Genomic DNA, 20,557 nt, shown 5'->3' with positions numbered 1-20,557 from the left:
AATGGTACCAAACAGACAGAATTTGGTTTACAAGTACAGTGAGAAAAGTCCAATTTCTAGCACAACTGCCATGTTTTCTTCCCACAATGCAGCTGTTTACCCACAATTTCAGTGCCGCAAGGGACAATGCACTTGATGCACTTGTGCTGCATCTGGCACAATTGTGTCCCATTTGCCAAAATGAATCTAACTGCATGTGCATATCATTGCAAATGGACACAACTGCATGAACATCTTCCTGGTGTCATTTCTAGTGTTCAGCACCCGAACAATGGCTGCACTTAATTTTTAGGAGCAAGTGTGCTGCACCTTTTGATGCAGGCGTGAAGGAACCCTGAAGCTACTGTCTGGTCAGGTTGTGCCAATAGTTTCAGGGTTTCCCTGCGTCAGTAGGCAAAGCAATGCTCAATTTAGACCTGAAGGCAGGAAAGTCTGAACGGCACCAAGCACAACTATACAGAAGTGCAAGGAACTCATCTTGACAAAAATACCTTTTCATGAAAGTGATTTTACTCACAACTGACCACTGGGACCACAACTGCGCATGTGGATGAACATGACCCCACAGGTACAGTGTCGGACTGCCCCGCCCCCCCCCGGGATACCAGGAAAAGTCCTGGTGGGCCCAGGTGTCAGTGGGCCCTCATGCTGTAAAACATTTGGCCTATTTCATGCCCATTTCCTATTTCTATGAGAACAAAGAAGCTAAATAGATGGAATAACAGATTGTTGTTTGTACAGAAAAAAGACTAGGAGAATAGAGGTTGAGTAAGGAGAGGAAAAATAATAGAACTGAGTGTGGGCACTTGGTATAAGGTTTTTTTGGTGGGCTCCTGGTGTCCCAGTCTTACACTGCTTAGGTATATATTAAACCAGACAGAAAACAATGAACCAACTACCTATGCACTAACTAAACATACCAACACCACGTCATCCCTGATTCCTATTCTTCTACAATTTTACATTTTTCTACAGTGATGGGTTTATGGAAAAGCAATGTATATTTGGAGCAAAAAAACAACATTTGTGTTTGAGGCACATTTTCTTGCATCTTAAACAATGGATAGAATTACAAGAGAAAGATTAAAATAAGGAGTTTATGTATTGACTAGTAAAATCCCATCTTCTACAATTTTATGCTAAGTCAAGGGAAAATTACATATTGTGAAATATGAATGGGAATGTCAATACCTTATGAAAAAATGATAAGGCTGCCAATGACTAAAAATCATCTTAGCTGTACACCAAGCTGGGCCAAGTCGGTTCAGTAGAATGGAATAAATTTTGACACATTTTCTCTATCATCAGGCCAATAAGGGCAAAATCACAGAGATGAATACTGCTTGATAAATACAGCCTTACAGTATATATTTCCCATGAATATTGTTGGAGAACAAAAACATGAGCCAAAATCACTCCTAGCTTCAGGGTCATGAGAGCTGCCCTTTCTAATTCCATGATGACACCTTTTGCAACTCAATCGTACAGGTGTTATATGAAGTAAAATGTGATTCCGCCTGGTTGATTTACATTGGCAGGGCACATTTCATGTGACTGTTCTTTTTTCTAATACCAGTAAAGTGATGTAAATTCTAAATGTCACAGATTTCTGTGCTGACCATAATGCTCTGCAGGGATTCATGACCTTTTCTAGAACAGTCAGTTATTCAGTTTAGCCGCAAATCCCCCTTGGCCCCTAGCTAATTAATAGAAGGTATTTAATTTATGCTGGATCTTTTTTTTGTAGAAAGATAAATATCTACAATTGCATTTGCAAGATGAAATATCAAGGTGTATGATTAGTGGCTTATTTAAATTGGGAGTTAAGGACAAAGCTTGTGCAGCTGTACAGGGAACCTCAGCAGCCCATACAAATGACTTCTTTTCAATAAAAAGATTTTATATAATTAAATGATTTTCTTCTCAGGCATCTGGGAGTCAAACTCCCTCCCTTTCCTACCCGCATGCTTTATATATTACATGTGCTGGATTTTGCCTTTGCATGTTAATATTGCTTTGCACAGACTCAAAACCTGTACAACCAAGAGAACAAAAAAGTGCAATAAAAATGTTAAGTGTATCAGAGGGACCAAAGACTTCATGCTTCATAAACCCAACAATTAAATAAAGGGGAGAATATAATGAGCTTTATAACTTTATAAAATTAAGCGTTGGAAGATAACTGAAGCAAACGCTCTTTTCACCTGTAAATGAATACATTAAATGATGTTAAATGCTTTTAAATCATAATTGGTTCAACTGAAGAGCTACAATTTTAACTACAAAGGTAAAAAAAAGGCAAACTTGTCTGTGGGACTTGACACTTAGATATTAACTGCATGATTCCCCATAGACAGTTTAAATGCAGTGATCAGTGAATGTACATGCAGTGACACAGAAGGAAAGTGACAGGTCTTGTGCGTGCACACTTGATGATGTATGTATCCGCTTCAATATTTTAGAGTGATAACATTTAATGGGTCAGCAGTCTTCAGTATTTCTTGCATTTCTCTTCCATGTGCCTTGACATTCCATTGCCCCAACTTAAATAAGTATCAGGAGAGAATGTGATGTGACATTATTTAAATAAGTAGGGGCAGGTTTGGATCGCATGAGGAAAAAACTCTTGGTTTGGTATCAATTATCCTGAAAGACTACCAGATGAACGTATATCTTTATATAGTGCTAGAGACAGCACTGTACATATTTACAATGCAGTGATAGTACAGATGGGCAAGTAAAGATGACAAAAATATTAAATATATACAGAGAAACACATATGGAAATTCCCTGCCCCGTAGAAATTATATGGTGCACAATTACAGACACAAATAGAAAGGTAATAAATGCATTGATATGGGCAATGGCCCATAGTGCTAATGAGGAATGAAAGCCATGTATTTATGCTATGACCCCTGGACTTGCCAAACACCTCCCTTTAGAACTGCACCATTGTGCTTCCCATAAACAATCCCTTTGGCCTAACTGTTCCCAAAAGGCAAACTAGCACTGTTGGAAACCCGTTATTCAGAAAGCTTTGAATTAGGGGAAGGCTGTGTCCCATGGACTGTATTTTCATCAAATAAATTACATTTTTAAAAATGATTTCCTTTTTCTCTTTAATAATAAAACAGTACCTTGCACTTGATCCAAACTAAGATATAATTAATCCTTACTGGTAAAACATCTGGTTGGGTTCCTTTAATACTTAAATGATTTTTTAGTAGCTTTAAAGTTTGGAGATTCAAATTACTGAAAGACCCCTTATCTGGAAAAGCCCAGGTTCTGAGCATTCTGAATAACAGGTCCCATACCTTTAATTATTACACATGAATTGACTAAAATATATTTATAACTATCCTCCCTCCCCTATTTGCTGCTCATGTTTACACATGCTGCTCATTGTACAAATGTATGGTGTTGCATCACACAATGCCCCTCTCAGGGTGCTGATAGAAAAGTGTGCATGTGAGATAATGCCAAAAAAACATAAACGTACACCAAAAAATCTGTTGGAAACCAGTTTACTAAATAGACTCTCCAGTGCTAGTTATTATTGCCCTTTGTCATACTTTATTAAATGGATGCCTATGCTAGGTTCCTTAGCTAGTGGATTTCACCAGGGTACTTATCCCACTATCCCTCCTTTGGGGCATTAAATTTCTCAGTTCCACAAGCCCAGTTATCGTGTGCTATCAATAGTACCTCACTTCAAGGAGAAGGAAAGCTACAGAGGCATTTTATTGCCAATAGATTAAATGCAATAGTGCAAGCTAGAATGCTATATTTATTCTGTAGAATGTTTTACCATACCTGAGTAAAAAGCTCTAGAAGCTCTCTGTTTGTTTAGGATAGGAGCTGCAGTATTAACATGGTGTGACATCACTTCCTGCCTGAGTCTCTCCCTGCTCTAGGCTCGGATTACAGTAGAGAAGGGAGGGGGGTGGGGGAGAGGAGCAAACTGAGCATGCTCTTGCCCAGGGCAATGAGGTTTAAACTGAAGGCAGGAAGTCTGATACAGAAGCCTATGTGTACACAATAGAAGGAAAGAAATGCAGTGTTTCTTTTGACAGGGGACTCAGAGCAGCACTACTTTGGGGGTTTACTGGTATATTTAGATGGACGTTTCTGATAAGGCTTACTTAGTTTTAACCTTTCCTTCTCCTTTCAGGAACATTAGTGTTAAAAACAGTTCTGAGCCTTCTTTTCCCAGGCTTACAGGACATTTTAAGTTTTGGGCTATTAGCGCTGTATTGGTTCAACAATCCAAATTATTTGAGGTTTTTGGATGACAACTCATGTTTTTTGTGTCAATTAAAAAAAGTTGCACAATTCGAATTGACATTCAAGGTTTAGGAGTTTGGTCAAAGTTTTTATTAATAAAGTGAGAAAAAAAGTTTTAGTAAATAACTAGTGATGAGTAAATCTGTGCTTTCACTTCGCCGAAAAACTCACAAAGCACATTAAAGTTAATAGGCGCCAAATATTTTTATGTGGGAGACAATTTTTTCTCACTCCAAATGCATTAAAGTCAATGAGCATTTTTTTGTGTTGATTTTTTTGTCTTGGTAACTTTTTGGTCTCAATGCATTAAAGTCAATGGGTGATTTTCCTTATGTCGACTTTTTAGTCCCAGTAACAATTTTGTCTTGGCGACTCTTTTGTCACATCAAAATGTTTGCGGCGGATTTTTGCTGCAGTTTCGCTATAAAATTGGCAGATGGTGAAGTGTGGAATTTTGCTGCGAATCCATGCCTGGTTAGAAAATGTGCTCATCACTATAAATAATTCCATAAATGTCTACTAATAAATTATTTAAATTAAACCCAATAGGATTGTTTTACCTCCAATAAGGCTGAATTATATCTCAGTTGGAATCAAGAACAGGTTTTTTTTTTTATTATTATAAAAAAGAAATTTTTAAAAAAAAAAAGATATTTGATTTTAATGGGGTCTGGCCTTCCTGTAAATTGGACCCTTCTGGATAATGGGTTTCCGTATAATGGATCCTATGTATGCTTTAGGCCTCTCTCCCTCTCTTACACAATCTCAAATCTTTTATTAGGGTCACCAGGGTCAGACTGGGGGGCCCAGTGTTTATAAGTCAGTTTCAAAGCTTTCTGTAGTGTTCTTAAAGGACAAGGAAAGTCTAAAATTAAAATAGAATAAGGCTAGAAATGCTGTATTTTGTATATTAAATATAAGCATGAACTTGCTGCACCACAAAGCCTAATCAAACAAATGATTTACCCCCTCAAGAGGGGGTCACCATCTTGTAACTTTGTTAAACATCTTTGCCTGACCCTGACCCTGCACATGCTCAATGTGGTCTGGGCTGCTTAGGGATCATCATAAACAAAGCTGCTTGAGTTCTGCATGGCTGGGAAGTAAGGCGAGGGCTCCCCCTGCTGTTCATAAGTATGATTGTTTCCCTGCTCAGCAGTTAGGGACCGTCTGACAATTCCTATCCACAGCAGTAAATGAAGGGAGAATTTCACTGCATACAGTCAGGTTTCTTATAAAAACGGTACACATTTTTTAATCAAAGTATATTGGAGATAGGTTTCTTTTTCATTATAGAAAGTAAAAATTGGATTTTATTTTTTTGCCTTTCCTTGTCCTTTAAAAAACAATGAGCTTTATAATGCTGATATATAGTAAAAAAAAAACTGAAAACATTTATCTAAGATACTTTGCTTTTTTTTGCCATTCATGAATAACCTGTCACAAATGGCATATAACACATTTAATTGCATCTTTTGTCCTTCCAATACCAATTGAATATTTCTGACTCTTAAATCAGTTTCACTGCTGAGACAGAAGCAAGCAAATACATGTATTTATTAGGGATTAAGAGTTGCCTGACGCTCCAAGGATGATCCTCAGATAAGATTATACATTTCCCTGGGTTAGCACTGTGTGAAACATGTTAAGATAACTGTTCATAATATTATTGTGGATTACACAGGTAATGGCAGTGGTTCCTGGTATAATTGACAAACTGTGTCCTGCAAAAAAAACAAAATTACCTGCGAACAGCTAGATGTTATCCTGATAACCAAGGTTAATAGCTATGTACAGTAAGCACTAGATTTAACAGGCCTCATATATATTATTGGTGCCAGTCTCTAAAACTCCTAAGCAAAACCTCAGTGATAACAAACCAAAATGACACTGTAGCTTGTAGTATCTAAAGTATCGTTACCGGCATTGGTCAACCACTGGACAAAATTGAACAGGCACAAAACTGGATGATGTCAAAGGATTGCTGCTATTCATTTCTTAAATAAAACCATTGTCCAACACTGTGGTGTTCTCATCTAGCTGAAGGTTTGGGGCATGAGCACCTGGATCTAACATTGTTTGCGGTCTACTAAAAATATCTCCAAGTTGAGTCTCACTCTGTGCAGTTTCAACTTACATCAGCATTACCTATAATATTAATTTCCCCTATAGGGCCTTTTAATAGCCCAAGGCAACTACACCCCTTTATATCTATGCCCCAGTAGCGATTCTTCATATTTTCTGAAGATTCACAGCACATGCTGCTGTCATTTATCTGTAGTGATGGGTGAATTTATTCGCCAGGCGTGAATTTGCAGCGAATTTGCGTGATTCGCCGCTGGTGAATAAATTTTGAAACGGGTGCGAAAATTAGCTGGCAAAAATTCGCCGGCGTCAAAGATAAAGGACCCAGCGTCCGTTTTTTGGACAACGGCACATTTTCATAAAAAAACGACGCAGTAGTCAAAAAAACAGACGCTCGCATAAAAAACGACGCCGGCGCCATTTAGCGAATTTCCCCCCGTTTTGCAAATTATAGAGCGAAGCGAAATGGCGCAAATTCGCCCATCACTATTTATCTGAGCTTAAAGGAGAAGGAAACCCCCTGGGTGCAAAAATCCCTCCCCTGTGTTGCTCCCCCTCCCTCCTCCCCCCTGGCCTACCTGTCCCGTCGGCCAAATGCCCCTAACTTGTTACTCACCCCTCGGCGCAGGTCCAGTCCACGGAGTTCACAGGCGCCATCTTCTCCCAATCGGTCTTCTTCCCAAGTTAGGGGCATTTGCCCGGCGGTACAGGTAGGCCAGGGGGGAGGGGGGTCAACACAGGGGAGGGGGGAGGGTTTTTGCGCCGAGGGAATTTCCTTCTCCTTTAAGGAATGACTGTATATATAGAATATAAAGGGCATAATACAAGGCTGATTAGTAATTAATTAGCATGTATTCATTCAATTTCTCTTTATATGACAGCTCAGAAACCAGTGCAATTAGCATCAGATTTTAATAGTCAGCTCTGTAGCATCGGCTTCTATAACAGACAAACCTTTATTTTCTGATGATTTGCAATGACCCCTAGGCTATGCAAAGCTTCTCAACATCTGCCCAAATCACACTGAGTATGTGTGTCTCTGACACTCCTAATAAAATACAAGATGGTGAGCTCCTGTAACAAATTTGAAGACCTGATTCATTAGGGACAGATTTACTAAGGGTTGAAGTGAATTCGAGGGAATTTTCGAAGTAAAAAAATTTGATTTTCAAAGTAATTTTTTGGATACTTGGACCATCGAATAGGATACTACGACTTCGAATTTACTTCGACTTCGATTCAAAGTAAAAATCGTTTGAATATTCGATCATTCGATAATCAAAGTACTTTCTCTTTAAAAAAAACTTCAACTTCAATACTTCGCCAAATTAAACCTGTCGAAGTGCTATGTTAGCCTATGGGCACCTTCTACAAGCATTTTTTAAGTCTTTAGAGGTCGAAGGAAAATCCTTCGATTGATCACTAAAATTGTTCGAATCGTTCTATTCCAACAGTTTTTATTCGACCGCAGGATTGCCAAATTTGTTGAAAAAACTTCGAATTCGATATTCGAATTCGAAGTTTTTTAATTCGAAGGTCAAATTTCGAAGTTTTTTGTACTTCGAAATTCGACCCTTGATAAATCTGCCCCCATGTGTTACAGAGATACCAAGCCTAAAGCTAATGCATTAAGCTTATTGTATGAATAATGTCATTTCTAGTCATATCTGCTTTTAGGGGCAGATTTATCAAGGGTCGAATTGAAAATTCGGAGTAAAAAAATTTGAATTACGAGCTATTTTTGTTTACTTACACTAGTAGGAAATAGTCCAAATTTGAATCGAATTTGAAAAAAAATTGAAAATTCAAATATCGAAATGTATCTTGTACTGTCTCTTTAAAACTTTGACTTAGACTATTCGCCATCTTAAACCTGCCGAATTGCTGCTTTAGCCCAGGGGGACCTCCTAGAACCCATTTGGAGTCAATTGGTGGACTTTGATAAAACAAAATTTTTTTTTAATACATCGAATCGAATTCGATCGAATATGATCTGAGTTCGATTTGAACGAAGAAATACAGCCTAATTTTGGTTGGTGTTTATTATTTGAATTTCAATGTTATGAGTTCAAAAAAAACTCCCATTACTTCAAAATTCGACCCCTGATAAATCTGCCCCTATTAGTGTTTAATTATCCTTAAACAAACAATTATGACAAAGATAGTGGTGTCTGGGAAGCAGTAGTGCTTGTGCATGTATATAAGTGTAGTTCTTTTCATACATTCATTTCAGCAAAGCTAGTCAGTAGAATGCATTAAACTAATTACAAGTGACAGAGCACGAATGAATGGAAAACAAATTAATTCCCGCTTGTTTGACTGTAACCTGGATTTGTTTCATAGGTTAAAATTACAGTATTGAATGAATGAATGTTTTGTATTTATGTGTTGTAGAAATTGCTTTCATTAGGCTTTAAATGACATCATTTGAAGAGAGAACAAATGAATAATTGCCAAAACAAACATGGCAATTCTTAAACTCATACAGCCAAAGCACTTGCTTTCTCTCCATTATTCTTTCTAATTCTTTCTCGCAACAAATTAAAAGTCTATTATTCATGGTGTGCAATGTCACTGTGCATTTCTTGCAGTTAGGAAAACAATTTATTAACAAAACACTTAAAGGGGCAGATTTATCAAGGGTCGAATTTTGTAAGTTAAAAAAAATTTTCATCAAATTTGGGCCTTCTGCGGTCGAAGTAAAATCGGTCGCTCGAACGATTAAATCGTTCGAATCATTCAGCGATCGAACGATTTTACTTTGACTACAAAAAACTTAGAAAAAAGCATTAGAAGGTCCCCATAGGCTAACATAGCACTTCAGCAGGTTTAATTTGGCGAACTATTGAAGTCGAAATTTTTTTAAAGAGACAGTTAAGTAGATTATCGAATATTCTAATATTCAAACTATTTTACTTCGAAACAAATTAGAAGTAAATTCGAAGTCGCAGGGGCACATTTACTAAAGGTCGAATATCGAGGATTAATTAACCCTCGATATTCGACCGTCAAAGTAAAATCCTTCGACTTCGAATATCGAAGTCGAAAGATTTACCACAAATACTTCAAACGATCGAAGATTTGAATCCATCGATCGAACGAAATTCCTTCGATCAGAAAATTGCTAGAAAGCCTATGGGGACCTTCCCCATAGGCTAACATTGTACCTCGGTAGGTTTTAGTTGGCGAAGTAGGGGGTCGAAGTTTTTTTTAAAGAGACAGTACTTCGACTATCGAATGGTCGAATAGTCGAACGATTTTTAGTTCGAATCGTTCGATTCAAAGTTGTAGTCGTAGTTGAAGGTCGAAGTAGCCAATTCGATGGTCGAAGTAGACAAAAAACCCATTAGAAATACGAAGTAGTTTTTCTTCTATTCCTTCACTCAAGCTAAGTAAATGTGCCCCTTAGTACCCTATTCGATGGTCAAAGTATCCAAAAATGTATTTCAAATTTTGCATTTTTTTACTTAGAAAATTCCCTAGAATTCTCTTCGAGCCTTGATAAATCTGCCCCTTAATCGCATGCCAAATCCAAGGTCCCAGGTAATACCTGATAGTACCTTCAGCTGCATGAGGTCCTGCATTGTGGAAAATATAAAAATGTGCTACTGTTTCAGTTTGCTCATTAAATTCATAACATAAAATGCAAAATCACCTACATTCTGTTGAATATATTTAGACCTGGAAATCGACTGCCAAAATTAGGCATTTGCTCAGGATTTAAATATCTATCCAACTAATATCCATATTTTAACTCTGACATTTTAATACCTGGAGGCATGCTTATTTTGTGTGCTAGGGGGTTAAGGAAGAGAGTAGGAGGCGGTGGAAATTTCTGTTGGCAGCTCAGATGAAAATTGAGGCTGATGAGACCTGAATTATTTATCTCAACTTGATTCATCATATTAATGGGGGGAATAATCTATAATAATCTTTTGCTTCCACTTCTTATAATCTTATACTTGCAGTCCAATCTGTCCAGTGACTTTTCAAAATCCAGAGATTGGTCAACAGATAAAAAACATAAAGGTGATCTCAGACAACATTTATTTCTGGAACCAACAAGGGATAATCAATGCTTTTACATACCGATACATGTAGCTCTTCATCTGCTGATACATAGGAGGAATGTATAATACATCATTGCTTTATTGTTGTTGGCAGTTTTATTGCTTAGTCATTTGTGGTGGTTGGAGTTTATCTGTGAAATGTTATCTGTAGGTAAGTATGTCCCTCTGAGTCACTTAATGCACTTTGAAAAACAAGAAAACTACTTTGGGAAGTGCTCGCTGCAAATACATATATGGAAACATCTGGCACAAACACAGCATTGTTCATATTAAAAGTTGTGTGAGTCAGATGCTTTTACAAGGGCTGCTCTGTCTGTATTGAGTCTTCATAAAAAAAGATAAAAGTTTGTTTGATCCTTTGTCTCCCATTCAGCACCTTTGCCATAGTTGAAGTCTGCTTTCTAAAGGTGTTTATGAATTCCTACATATCATATTCATATCAAAACTAGTTAAAGAATTTGCTCTGTTTCCTGTTCAAACTAGGAACAATTTTTTTTAACAAAGTTTCCACATCCTATAAAGGCTATTAAGTGTGGTATTAAGTCCCACAAGAACCTAGAAATGGTCTACCCCATTATTAGACTGCTAATTGCAATGTAAGTATGATTTGCAGAACAAAATCACCCCATCATTATTATGGGACCTGAAAAAGGGACATGAGGCTCTTTACTAATGAAAAGGCCAGGCCAGATCCTTATATAAAGTTATACAAAAGAATAACTTTCTTAAAGGAGAACTAAACCCTATTAGACTATTATAGCTAAAAATGCCTTTTTTATATACTGAACCTATTGCACCAGCCTAAAGTTTCAGCATCTCAATAGCAGCAATGATCCAGGACTTAAAAATTGTCACAGAGGGTCACCATCTTGGAAAGTGTCACATGCTCAGTGGGCTCTGAACAGCTGTTGAGAAGCTAAGCTTAGGGGTTGTTGCAAATTATCCAGCAGAAAATGAGGTTGGTCTGTAATATAAGATGATGCTACAAGACTGATTATTAAATTCTGATGCTAATTGCACTGGTTTCTGTGCTGCCATGTAGTAAGTATCTGTATTACTAATCAGTAGTGATGGGCGAATTTGCGACGTTTTGCTTCGCCGAAAAATTTGCGAATTTCACGCGAAATTCACAAAATGGCGAAAAATTCACGAAACAGCACCGGCGTCTCGTTTTTGGCAAATTTTTGATTTTTTGCCGCGAATTATTCGCTGGCGGTGAATCGCGCAAATTCGCCACGAATTCGCCCATCACTACTAATCAGACATTTATGTTCTATGTGTACTGTATATTTTGAGTTAGTCTGTAAGCTCAGAAAGTGACAGCAGCACAGAGCATGTGCAATGAATCAGCAGAAAAGAAAAGTGGAAGCTACTGGGGCATCTTTGGAGACATAGAACTTTTCTGCTTAAGGGCCATGGTTGCATTGGGCTGGTACAGAAGCCCAAAACATAATATACAACATGTTTAGCCAACTTCTTTAGTTAAGCTTTAGCACTCTTTTAAAAAGGATAATTGAAGCTACGGACTTAATTACCAAGTTGCCTATACTTGTTTAAAATGCAGTAACAATTATGTTTTCATTGTCTCTCTATCTATGGCCAATGTTATCCTGTTGATCCTTGAAGGAAAACATCTGTTTGACACAGCAGAGCTTCCTTCTTCTCTTTTGCCAGATAACCCCATGCTAGCCGGATGCTAAACCCCACTATTATTATTTGCCAGTACTATGTTGTTTTGGTCGTAAACAGCAATTTGCTCATTTCAAAAGCTGCCAGCTTCTCTTTGTTCTCTGATGAACTGTAGGGTATTCACATCTTTTTCTACAATTTATTTTAATTCAAACAATTGTTTACATTTTCTAACTCTTTATTAGGCTGTAGGAAATATGGGCGTATTGCTGTCTTGGTCTTTATGCATATTCCATTACATCTGCACAAGCAAGAAGATAAAAGAACATTTATGTTCATGCTCACTTGGCAGCCTTTGTGCCCGAGGGTGCTCCCATTTTGTGATTGTTATGGCTTTAGTAGCAGCTGCAGCACCATCTGTAGTTTATGAGTAAAAAAATCTAGTCAATCTTACAATTACAGATTTCATATTCATGTTGAGGCTTCATTTATAAAATGCCTTATTATTTAATGCATATAATGTTTATAAATGTGGTATATTATACATATACTATTATATAAGTTTTAAATATTGACTTTTACACTAATTAGAGATGAGTCCGTGGGCTGCCACTGGATTTGAAAACTTTAAAGTTGGATTAAACTGGGTCAAATCGAGCTGCATCATGGCAGTGAAACACAAAGAAAAATAATCTGAATAATTTGCAAGGACTTTAAAAATTCATAATGAGTCAAGATTCAATACGCCCAGACCGGATGTTAGAAGACATGATTATTGCTACTGTTATGCAGGGTGTTATTTACTTATATATCACATATAAATCACTAGGAATCAGTGATTATATTATACAGTGTTTAGTACTTAGCTGAGCATAAGGGGCTTGTATACCCCCTTTGTAAAGGCACCCTTAGGCACCAAAACTGTAAAGTTGAGGGTAAAGCAAGGGCTTTATGTGTCCAAATAATTTTATTTATAGCACTGTGTGTAATTTCATTATATCAGAATAATAGGTAATTTACCGCACTCTCAGGTCTTGTGAAAAATCAGAAGTGGATTCAACGTTCAACATTTCAGCCCTAATTGTAACCGTTATCAGGAAGTGAAAAATTACATAACATAGTGTTACTATAAATATATATATATATCTATATATATCTATATATATATAGATATATATATATATATATATCTATCAGAAAACTGGCGGGATGGAGTGCACAACCAAAAGTTCATCCATAGCCTGGGTGCTAGTCCGATAGATATGTAGAAAAGCTGCAAGGATTGACAGCACTCCTAGGCAATAATTCACAGCATGTCAATATGGCAAATAAAGTGGAGAGTTTATTTGTGGTCCAACGTTTCGGCTCCACACAGGAGCCTTCGTCAGGGAAGAGTATATATTTATGGAAAAGCAGGATCAGCACTCTCTGTTATTTGTGATACTGTGATTTATTTCACACAAAATGGCATTTTATCTGACTTTTCGGTCTCACAGAGAGACCTTTCTCAAGGTCTGAAGGTCTCACATAGAGACCTTTGTCATCCTTGAGAAAGGTCTCTATGTTCAAGAATGCCTAGTTCAAGAAATATTTTTTATTTGGCATACAAAAACCCTCTGAGTGCCGCTATGCTCTACATTTCAGCGCTATCCCTATATGTGTAGAATTGCGGTTGCTAACCACTTAGTGCTGGGTTATTCTTTATGATACGCGGGTTGCCTAGCAACGAATGCTGCATCCTCTCACTAAGGCTCCTTGGCGGCACTGTGCTTCTGGTCCACCAATAGAGGAAATCGGTCAGGTTGATCTGCTAACATTCGGTAAGCCGGTCACATGAAGGGGAAAGTAGGACTCACCCGCAGTATGTGTACACTCTTTTTATGCCAGGGTATTTAATATCATTACAGGCAGTGTGTTTACCTGTGTCCTCAATTCTGCATTGTCAATGATGATTGACAGCCTCCAGGCGCCGTGTAATAGTTTTTTTGGTGCCTTTTAGTTCTATTTCAATAATGTTCACTTGTGCACAGTATTATTTTCCCTGACAAAGGTTCCTGTACGGAACCGAAACGTTGGATCTCAAATAAACCTCCACTGTTTTGACTTCTTGACTTGTCGTATAATTGTCTCCACATGCTAAATACATTATAAAATCCCAAATAGATTTAATATAGTAAGAAGCAGTGGGAGGTTTAGCCCCAAATACATTATATATACAGTATAATAAGAGGTAATAGATAGAACACCACAGACCTGTCCAACAAGCAGGTTACCTGAAGGCTAGAGTAGGTTTCAGCATCCTACAGGAGACTATGAATATTAATCTGCATCAATATACCACCTAGAGGCAGATGTGGAGATAGCATGGGAAAATAGGAGGAAAGCTGTGCATAGGACACAGGGATACTGTAAGAAATGAATGAATAATAGACAGTTGCAGCCTGATGCAATACTGGATATGTTTGAATGCACATGATCATACACAATAAACTGAGATGGATGCCTACATATCATTCTTATAAATAAATAAAAATAGTTTGAAAAAACTTTAAAAAATTACAAAAATTTTTTTGAAAATAACTTTTTAAATGGTAGGATTATTCATTTACATGGCGCACAATGCAAAAGATGGGTTATACATACATTTGGTTTGTGTTTTTGGCATTGTTTTACTGCTACTGTATATGTGAGCTCTGAGAGGGATTAGCCTACTGGATCTCCATCTCTGGAGGGTACACAGTTGGCACACAATTGTACTATGAGGCAGAAATCCCATTTTACAGTTGGCAGCCTGACAGAACAATGGCTCACACCGGCTGTTTGTAAAGTGAGAACAGATACAGTTTTATTGCCAACACAGTTTTGCAAAAAACTGAATTATAGAAAATAAAATATATGCCCTTCTGGTTCTTAATCACTAAGGAGTAATTCTCTGTCATGGACCTACAGTAAATCAGTTATGTAGCCTCACAAAATTGCTTTCCAGCAAACTGCGTCTTCCAAACTTTCAGTGTTCACACACTCCCAGTTATTTACACCAAATGTACCACTCCTTCAGGATTAACCCTCTCTGGTGTATATGAGATGATACTGGGGTGCATGGACCTCCCTTCACTTACATCCCCAGCTACTACCTCACATCTTGTGCAACAGGATAGGTGTAAAGATGGCCATACATGATCTGCGACCTCACCAAACAAGTCGATCTTTCCCCGATATGCCCACCAATGGCAGGATGATATCAGGTTCGGCCCTAAGGCAGAACAATCAGATTACAACAAAGAGAATGGGTAGGACCACATCAACTAGCCAATGCAGTCAAACCTCTCTGATCGCGATCTTCTTCCTGCTTTGAACGGCGTTTTGGCTCATGTGCAGTAGGAGCATTTCGCCGGTACGATCTACTGCGCATGCCCCAAAAGTACATCGTGACTTTTGGCGCATGCACAGTAGATCCGTACCGGCGAAATGCTCCAACTGCGCATGCGCCAAAATGCCGTTCAAAGCAGGAAGAAGATCGCGTGGAAGAAGATGTCGTCTGTGAACTCCCTGGACTGGACCTGCGCAGAAGGGTAATAACAAGTTAGGGGCATTTGCCCAGCGGGATGGGTAGGCGAGGGGGGAGGAGGGAGGGTGGGCAACACACGGGAGGGGGGGAGGGTTTTTGCGCCAACTAGGTTTCCTTCCCCTTTAAGCCACTGAAGTAAATTGTGCATATACAAAGTTGGTGATTATCACACAATTCATAGTGTTTCAATTGCAATAAATTAGTTGAATTTCATCATGTGTGTCTCATTAATAATAAAGGTGAATACCCCCCCCCCAAAAAAATTGTAATTTACTTAAATATAAAGTGCATACGTTGCCTTATATAATTCATCTTAGTAATTCCCCCCAAAAAAATCATATTTCAGCAGCAGCAGTCATGTTTGATAGAGCAGTTAAAACATAACATTTAATTCATCATATTAAAAAAAGAAAAAGAGAGCACCTAATTCATGGGTTAAAAACAATTTAAAATAAGTAGTGCGTTGATCTGTATTATTTTGTGGGGGAACCTGCTTAATAGTAGCAAAAAAGATTGGACCCCCCTCAGATCCAAGCACCTGACCTAATGGATTAAATGAGAGTCTATCCCCACATACATATATTGGTAGCTAAACAGATTAATTATCTGTAACACGATTGATTTGAACTTCATCATACAGGAATGTTGCTATACTTTGATGCCCTGTTACATGTTTTTGATGCATGACGCTAATTCAACTAATTTATTGCAATTGAAACACTATGAATTGTGTGGTAATCACCAATCAACTTTGTATATGCACAATTTACTTAATATACTTTCTCTAATTATTTCTTTATCACGGCATATGGATGGTGCGACGTATTATAACTCTTCTCATATTTCTCTCTTTGTAAAATTCTAAATAGATCTGCCTAATATGCTTAAACCAGTAGAATCGGTAATATACATGGAGAAAAACTCTAAAGACAACATCTATATTTCTAGTGAAGAAATAATGAAATACAAGGATCATCTTGGAGCTTGTATGGGTTGTGACAAGGTGTTTGGAAAACACCACTGTCTTGGAGGAAAGTGCATTGAAAAGAGTGTATTTATACTGTATGATATGGTTTGCAGAGGGATACCCAGCTCAGGTAGGGTTAATATTTTCTCTCAGCCACATAATTAAGAGAGGAGCTAGCTAGGAATGTAAGGGCTGAACTCCACAGCACGATTTTGTCCGATTCATCACCATGCGATGACATGCATGCGATGTGTCGGATGTGCAGAAGAGAATGGAACTTAATGTGAAATCGCTTGTACAAACTACATGTATCTGACTGTCGGATGAAAGCGCTGCACACTGCACTTTCAGGTTGTCAAGAGCAAGCAGAAATACACAGGTGAAGAAATGCTACGTGTGTTGTTAGCCTTAGAAATGACTCACTGCCCTGCTCGCTTGGAATTATCTAGGAGCCTCTTTATGTAACCAGTATGCATAAAACAAATACAGGTGAGTACTAAACCAATAATTTATTGTTATTAAAAATACAATCCATTCATTATAAATACGAATTAAATAAAATTATTTACACAGAATCATTTGATAGACCCCCTTTAGGAGCTTAAAATCATCCAAACTGAATCTGATTCCAGAGCCAATTTATGTCAGCCCTGGTTTAACATGATAGATAACTCCTTATTATTAGCTTTCATGTATTACATATGACCTCGAAGCCCAGGGCATGTTTGGGCCTATGGGGCAGATTTACTAAAGGGCTAAGTGGCCGTCGCTAGCGAAAATTTGCCAGAAATACTATCTGTAGGGACATCACCAATTTACTAACAGGCATAGAGGACAATTCGTTAGCAAAAAAGACTAGCACCGTTTTGAGCCCTATTGCAAGGCGAATTTTCACTCATGGGGATGGACATCAGGTCCCCCATTCTGGTGCACAAACACGATTCTGAGATGATACAAGGCTTGCCTTAATAACAGTGTTCACAAAATGGCTCCTGCCTGCTTGTTATAATTATGAATTCCCAGACTGAAGGAATCACGATTCAAATAATTTAGATTGTGTAATTAAAGTTTATTTTGTTGACTAATGTGATAAAATATTTTTTTGTCTGACGGAAGTTTCGCTAGGCAGAAATGAAAGTTAGCGAAAGTTAGCTATGAATTGTTCACGCTCAGGGGCGCTCCACCAATGAGGCGAGTTGAGACACTCGCCTCAGGCGGCAGCGCCCCCCTGGTTACCAGGGGCGGCAAAAATGCTGCTCCTGGTAACTAAGAGCCGAATTTCCGGTTTTCAACCCGGAAATTCGGCTCTTCTAGTGCAGAGAGCGCAATTGTGCTCTCTGCACTAGCGTCGTGCAGCGCCCCGACCCCCTCCTGCGCAGAAAATGTGAGCGCCGTGAGGAGGGGTCGGGGCGGCAACGGAAGGCCGCCTCAGGCGGCATAAAGGCGCCGATCGGCGCTGTTCACGCTGACGAATTAATGCTAGCAAAACACAGATAATGAAAGCAAATCTAAATGCAGCAGAACCAGATGCTTTTGACAGATGAAGATCTGAGTGTGCAATGAATGCCATGCATACTTTATGAGATGTATAATCACCATGCAATTCCAGGCAATAACGTGAGTCTCTGATACATGTAGAGTGAAGTAAACTCCGATATCCAAATTTCACTCTCACAGAGTAAAATGGCTTTTAAAGTAGCAACAGTTTATATACAAATATAAGAATAAGCTGCCACTAATGATAATGGTGATAAATGTTTCATGCTTTTTTACATAACTGGTTATTTTGAACAGACTTTACATTGTTTATACAGTATGTTGGATTATACATGCACTTTTCCACTACTGTTCCAATATCCATTGTAAGCAGTAATCAAAAACTGTTCAAACTGTCATGAAAACACCAAACAGGTTTAAGCAGACCTTCAGCTGACCTTGACAAAAGGTTAAACAGTTTCAAGTCACACCAGCCATCACCAACCCAATGAAAAGGGGCCTTATGGTAGGAAGCTCAGGAGGACCCAGCTGACAACTGAAAAACAGAAAACTTTGACTTGCTAAAATACACCTGAACAAGGTAAAATCCTTCTAAGAGAAAAGTCTGTGGACAGATGATCAGAGTATTTGGTAATGCACAACATGTTGTTGTTCTTTACATTAACAAAATGCAGTCTGCACAGAAAAGAATACCAACTCTACATTCATACAGTACATTTAGGAGGTTAACTGAAGTTGCATGGCTTTATTATAACATGACCATGACATTTTGCAGCACAATATTGAACCCAGTGTGGGAAAATGTTCTCAGCTACATGGGTCTTCCAGGGGAAGTATATGTCCAAAAGAAACCAGGCATGGTATGTTCTAAAGTAGCCAACAATGAGCCCAGCTCTAAATCCAATTGAACCCTTGTGGAGAGGGCATAGACCATCTAGGAGACCTATTTGCAAAAGAAAAGCAGTCCAAACTGCCAGAAAAGAGATGTAGACATCTCATTCATCAGGACTGGAACTAGGGGTAAGTAGAAGAGACAAATTCGTAAGAGGCAACAAAGGAGGGGCACTGGACACATAGCTCATTGCCTACAACTAGCTTAGTTTTCTGAAGCTGCCTCGTGATGCCTGATAGATGCTGCACTCATCACCATAGCACATAATTTCCATTGTGCATCAGAACGCCTCCCCTCTGGAAACCAAATTGGTATATCTATTTGCACAAAACAAAAACTGTGGTACCGTATTAGCCAGTAGCAAAAATAACAAATAAAAAACAAACAAATACAAACAGTATTGTGGTACTGTAGTATTTGTTACCTGACGAAGGTGCTCCAAAGCTTGTAATTTATTTTAATTGTCGGGAGGTAAGTGATAGTTGAAATCTCCCGGCACGTCTTAAAGAAGCCCAACATTTGTAGCCTACTTCTTTAGTTAAGCTTTAGTTCTCCTTTAAAGAACCCGTAACACTAATTTTTTTAAGTTAAAAAACATTATAGCCCCCTCTAGGACCTCTAGTACAGCACTGCTGCAGAGGATTTATGGCTGGGTGCTGCCTTCACTGCTGGCAGCACTCACAGAAATAAATCAGGCTTAAAGTTAAAATATGCAGGCTGAAAAATTTTCTACAGCAGTGCAGCAACTGACTTTCGCCTTAAGAAGAAGTCGGGTCAGGAGATGTGGAGTGCGCACGTAGGATAAAGCTGAGGGCATGTCGCCATATCGTCCTGACAGCACAACCGGAAACAGATATTCATTATGGTATTTTTTAATAAAGCATTAAAAATAGTTTAAATTGTGCTGGAAGGAGGAGGTACTAGAGGGGGCTAAAATGTTTCTTTAACAAATGTTAGTGTTGCTGGTCCTTTAAGGGTAAAATAGCACAGTGACTGAAGCAAATATCTGGTTGCTAATGGTTATTAGTTCTGGATCAAGCTGTTATTATAATGCTTCAATTATTTCTTTGTGGCACTTCTCATTGTTGTTAGGACACAGATATCTTGTTATTTACTTTCTAGTTTTGACACAAATTTCTGAAAAACAGCAGAAGTAAAGGTAATGATTTGAAGAGCCAGACAGACACACTGAGTATTATTTCACTGGGTAAGCAAGTGCAATTTTCAAAATTTTTCCATTAAGGATTCAATCGATAAGTTTAGAGGACAGAGTACAAATAAATGACTTTGTATTGCTGGAGGGGAATCATAAAGCCACTCACCATTGTCACTGCCTTGCTTGATTTCTTCTGCCGTGCGATCTATGAGCACATACAGTGACCACACTACACACGTTAAAGCAATTATGTGAAATGTTACCGAGCACACAATCTTTCTTCTTTCACTTTTGGTCAACTGCAGTTTTTCCCACTAAAATGAGAGGGTTAAAAAAGAACTGTTTGAAAAGCATAAGGTGACATTTACTAATGCAGAACATATCAATAAGATATCCTTTGAGTGACATT

General features: G+C 38.2%; 1 protein-coding gene across 2 annotated transcripts in view; it reads right to left on the bottom strand.

Moving 5' to 3' along the window:
• Positions 1-20,557, bottom strand: part of marchf1.S (membrane associated ring-CH-type finger 1 S homeolog) — a 67,513-nt gene that overhangs the window by 5,682 nt on the left and 41,274 nt on the right. For both annotated transcript variants that reach the window (XM_041579530.1, XM_041579531.1), the window contains one exon: positions 20,315-20,462. In XM_041579530.1, coding sequence (XP_041435464.1) covers positions 20,315-20,462 — 148 coding nt within the window. The remainder of the gene's footprint in view (positions 1-20,314; positions 20,463-20,557) is intronic.

This window comes from Xenopus laevis, chromosome 1S (genome assembly GCF_017654675.1).
Source record: "Xenopus laevis strain J_2021 chromosome 1S, Xenopus_laevis_v10.1, whole genome shotgun sequence".
NCBI lineage: Eukaryota > Metazoa > Chordata > Amphibia > Anura > Pipidae > Xenopus > Xenopus laevis.
This window is presented reverse-complemented; position numbering and strand designations above follow the sequence as displayed.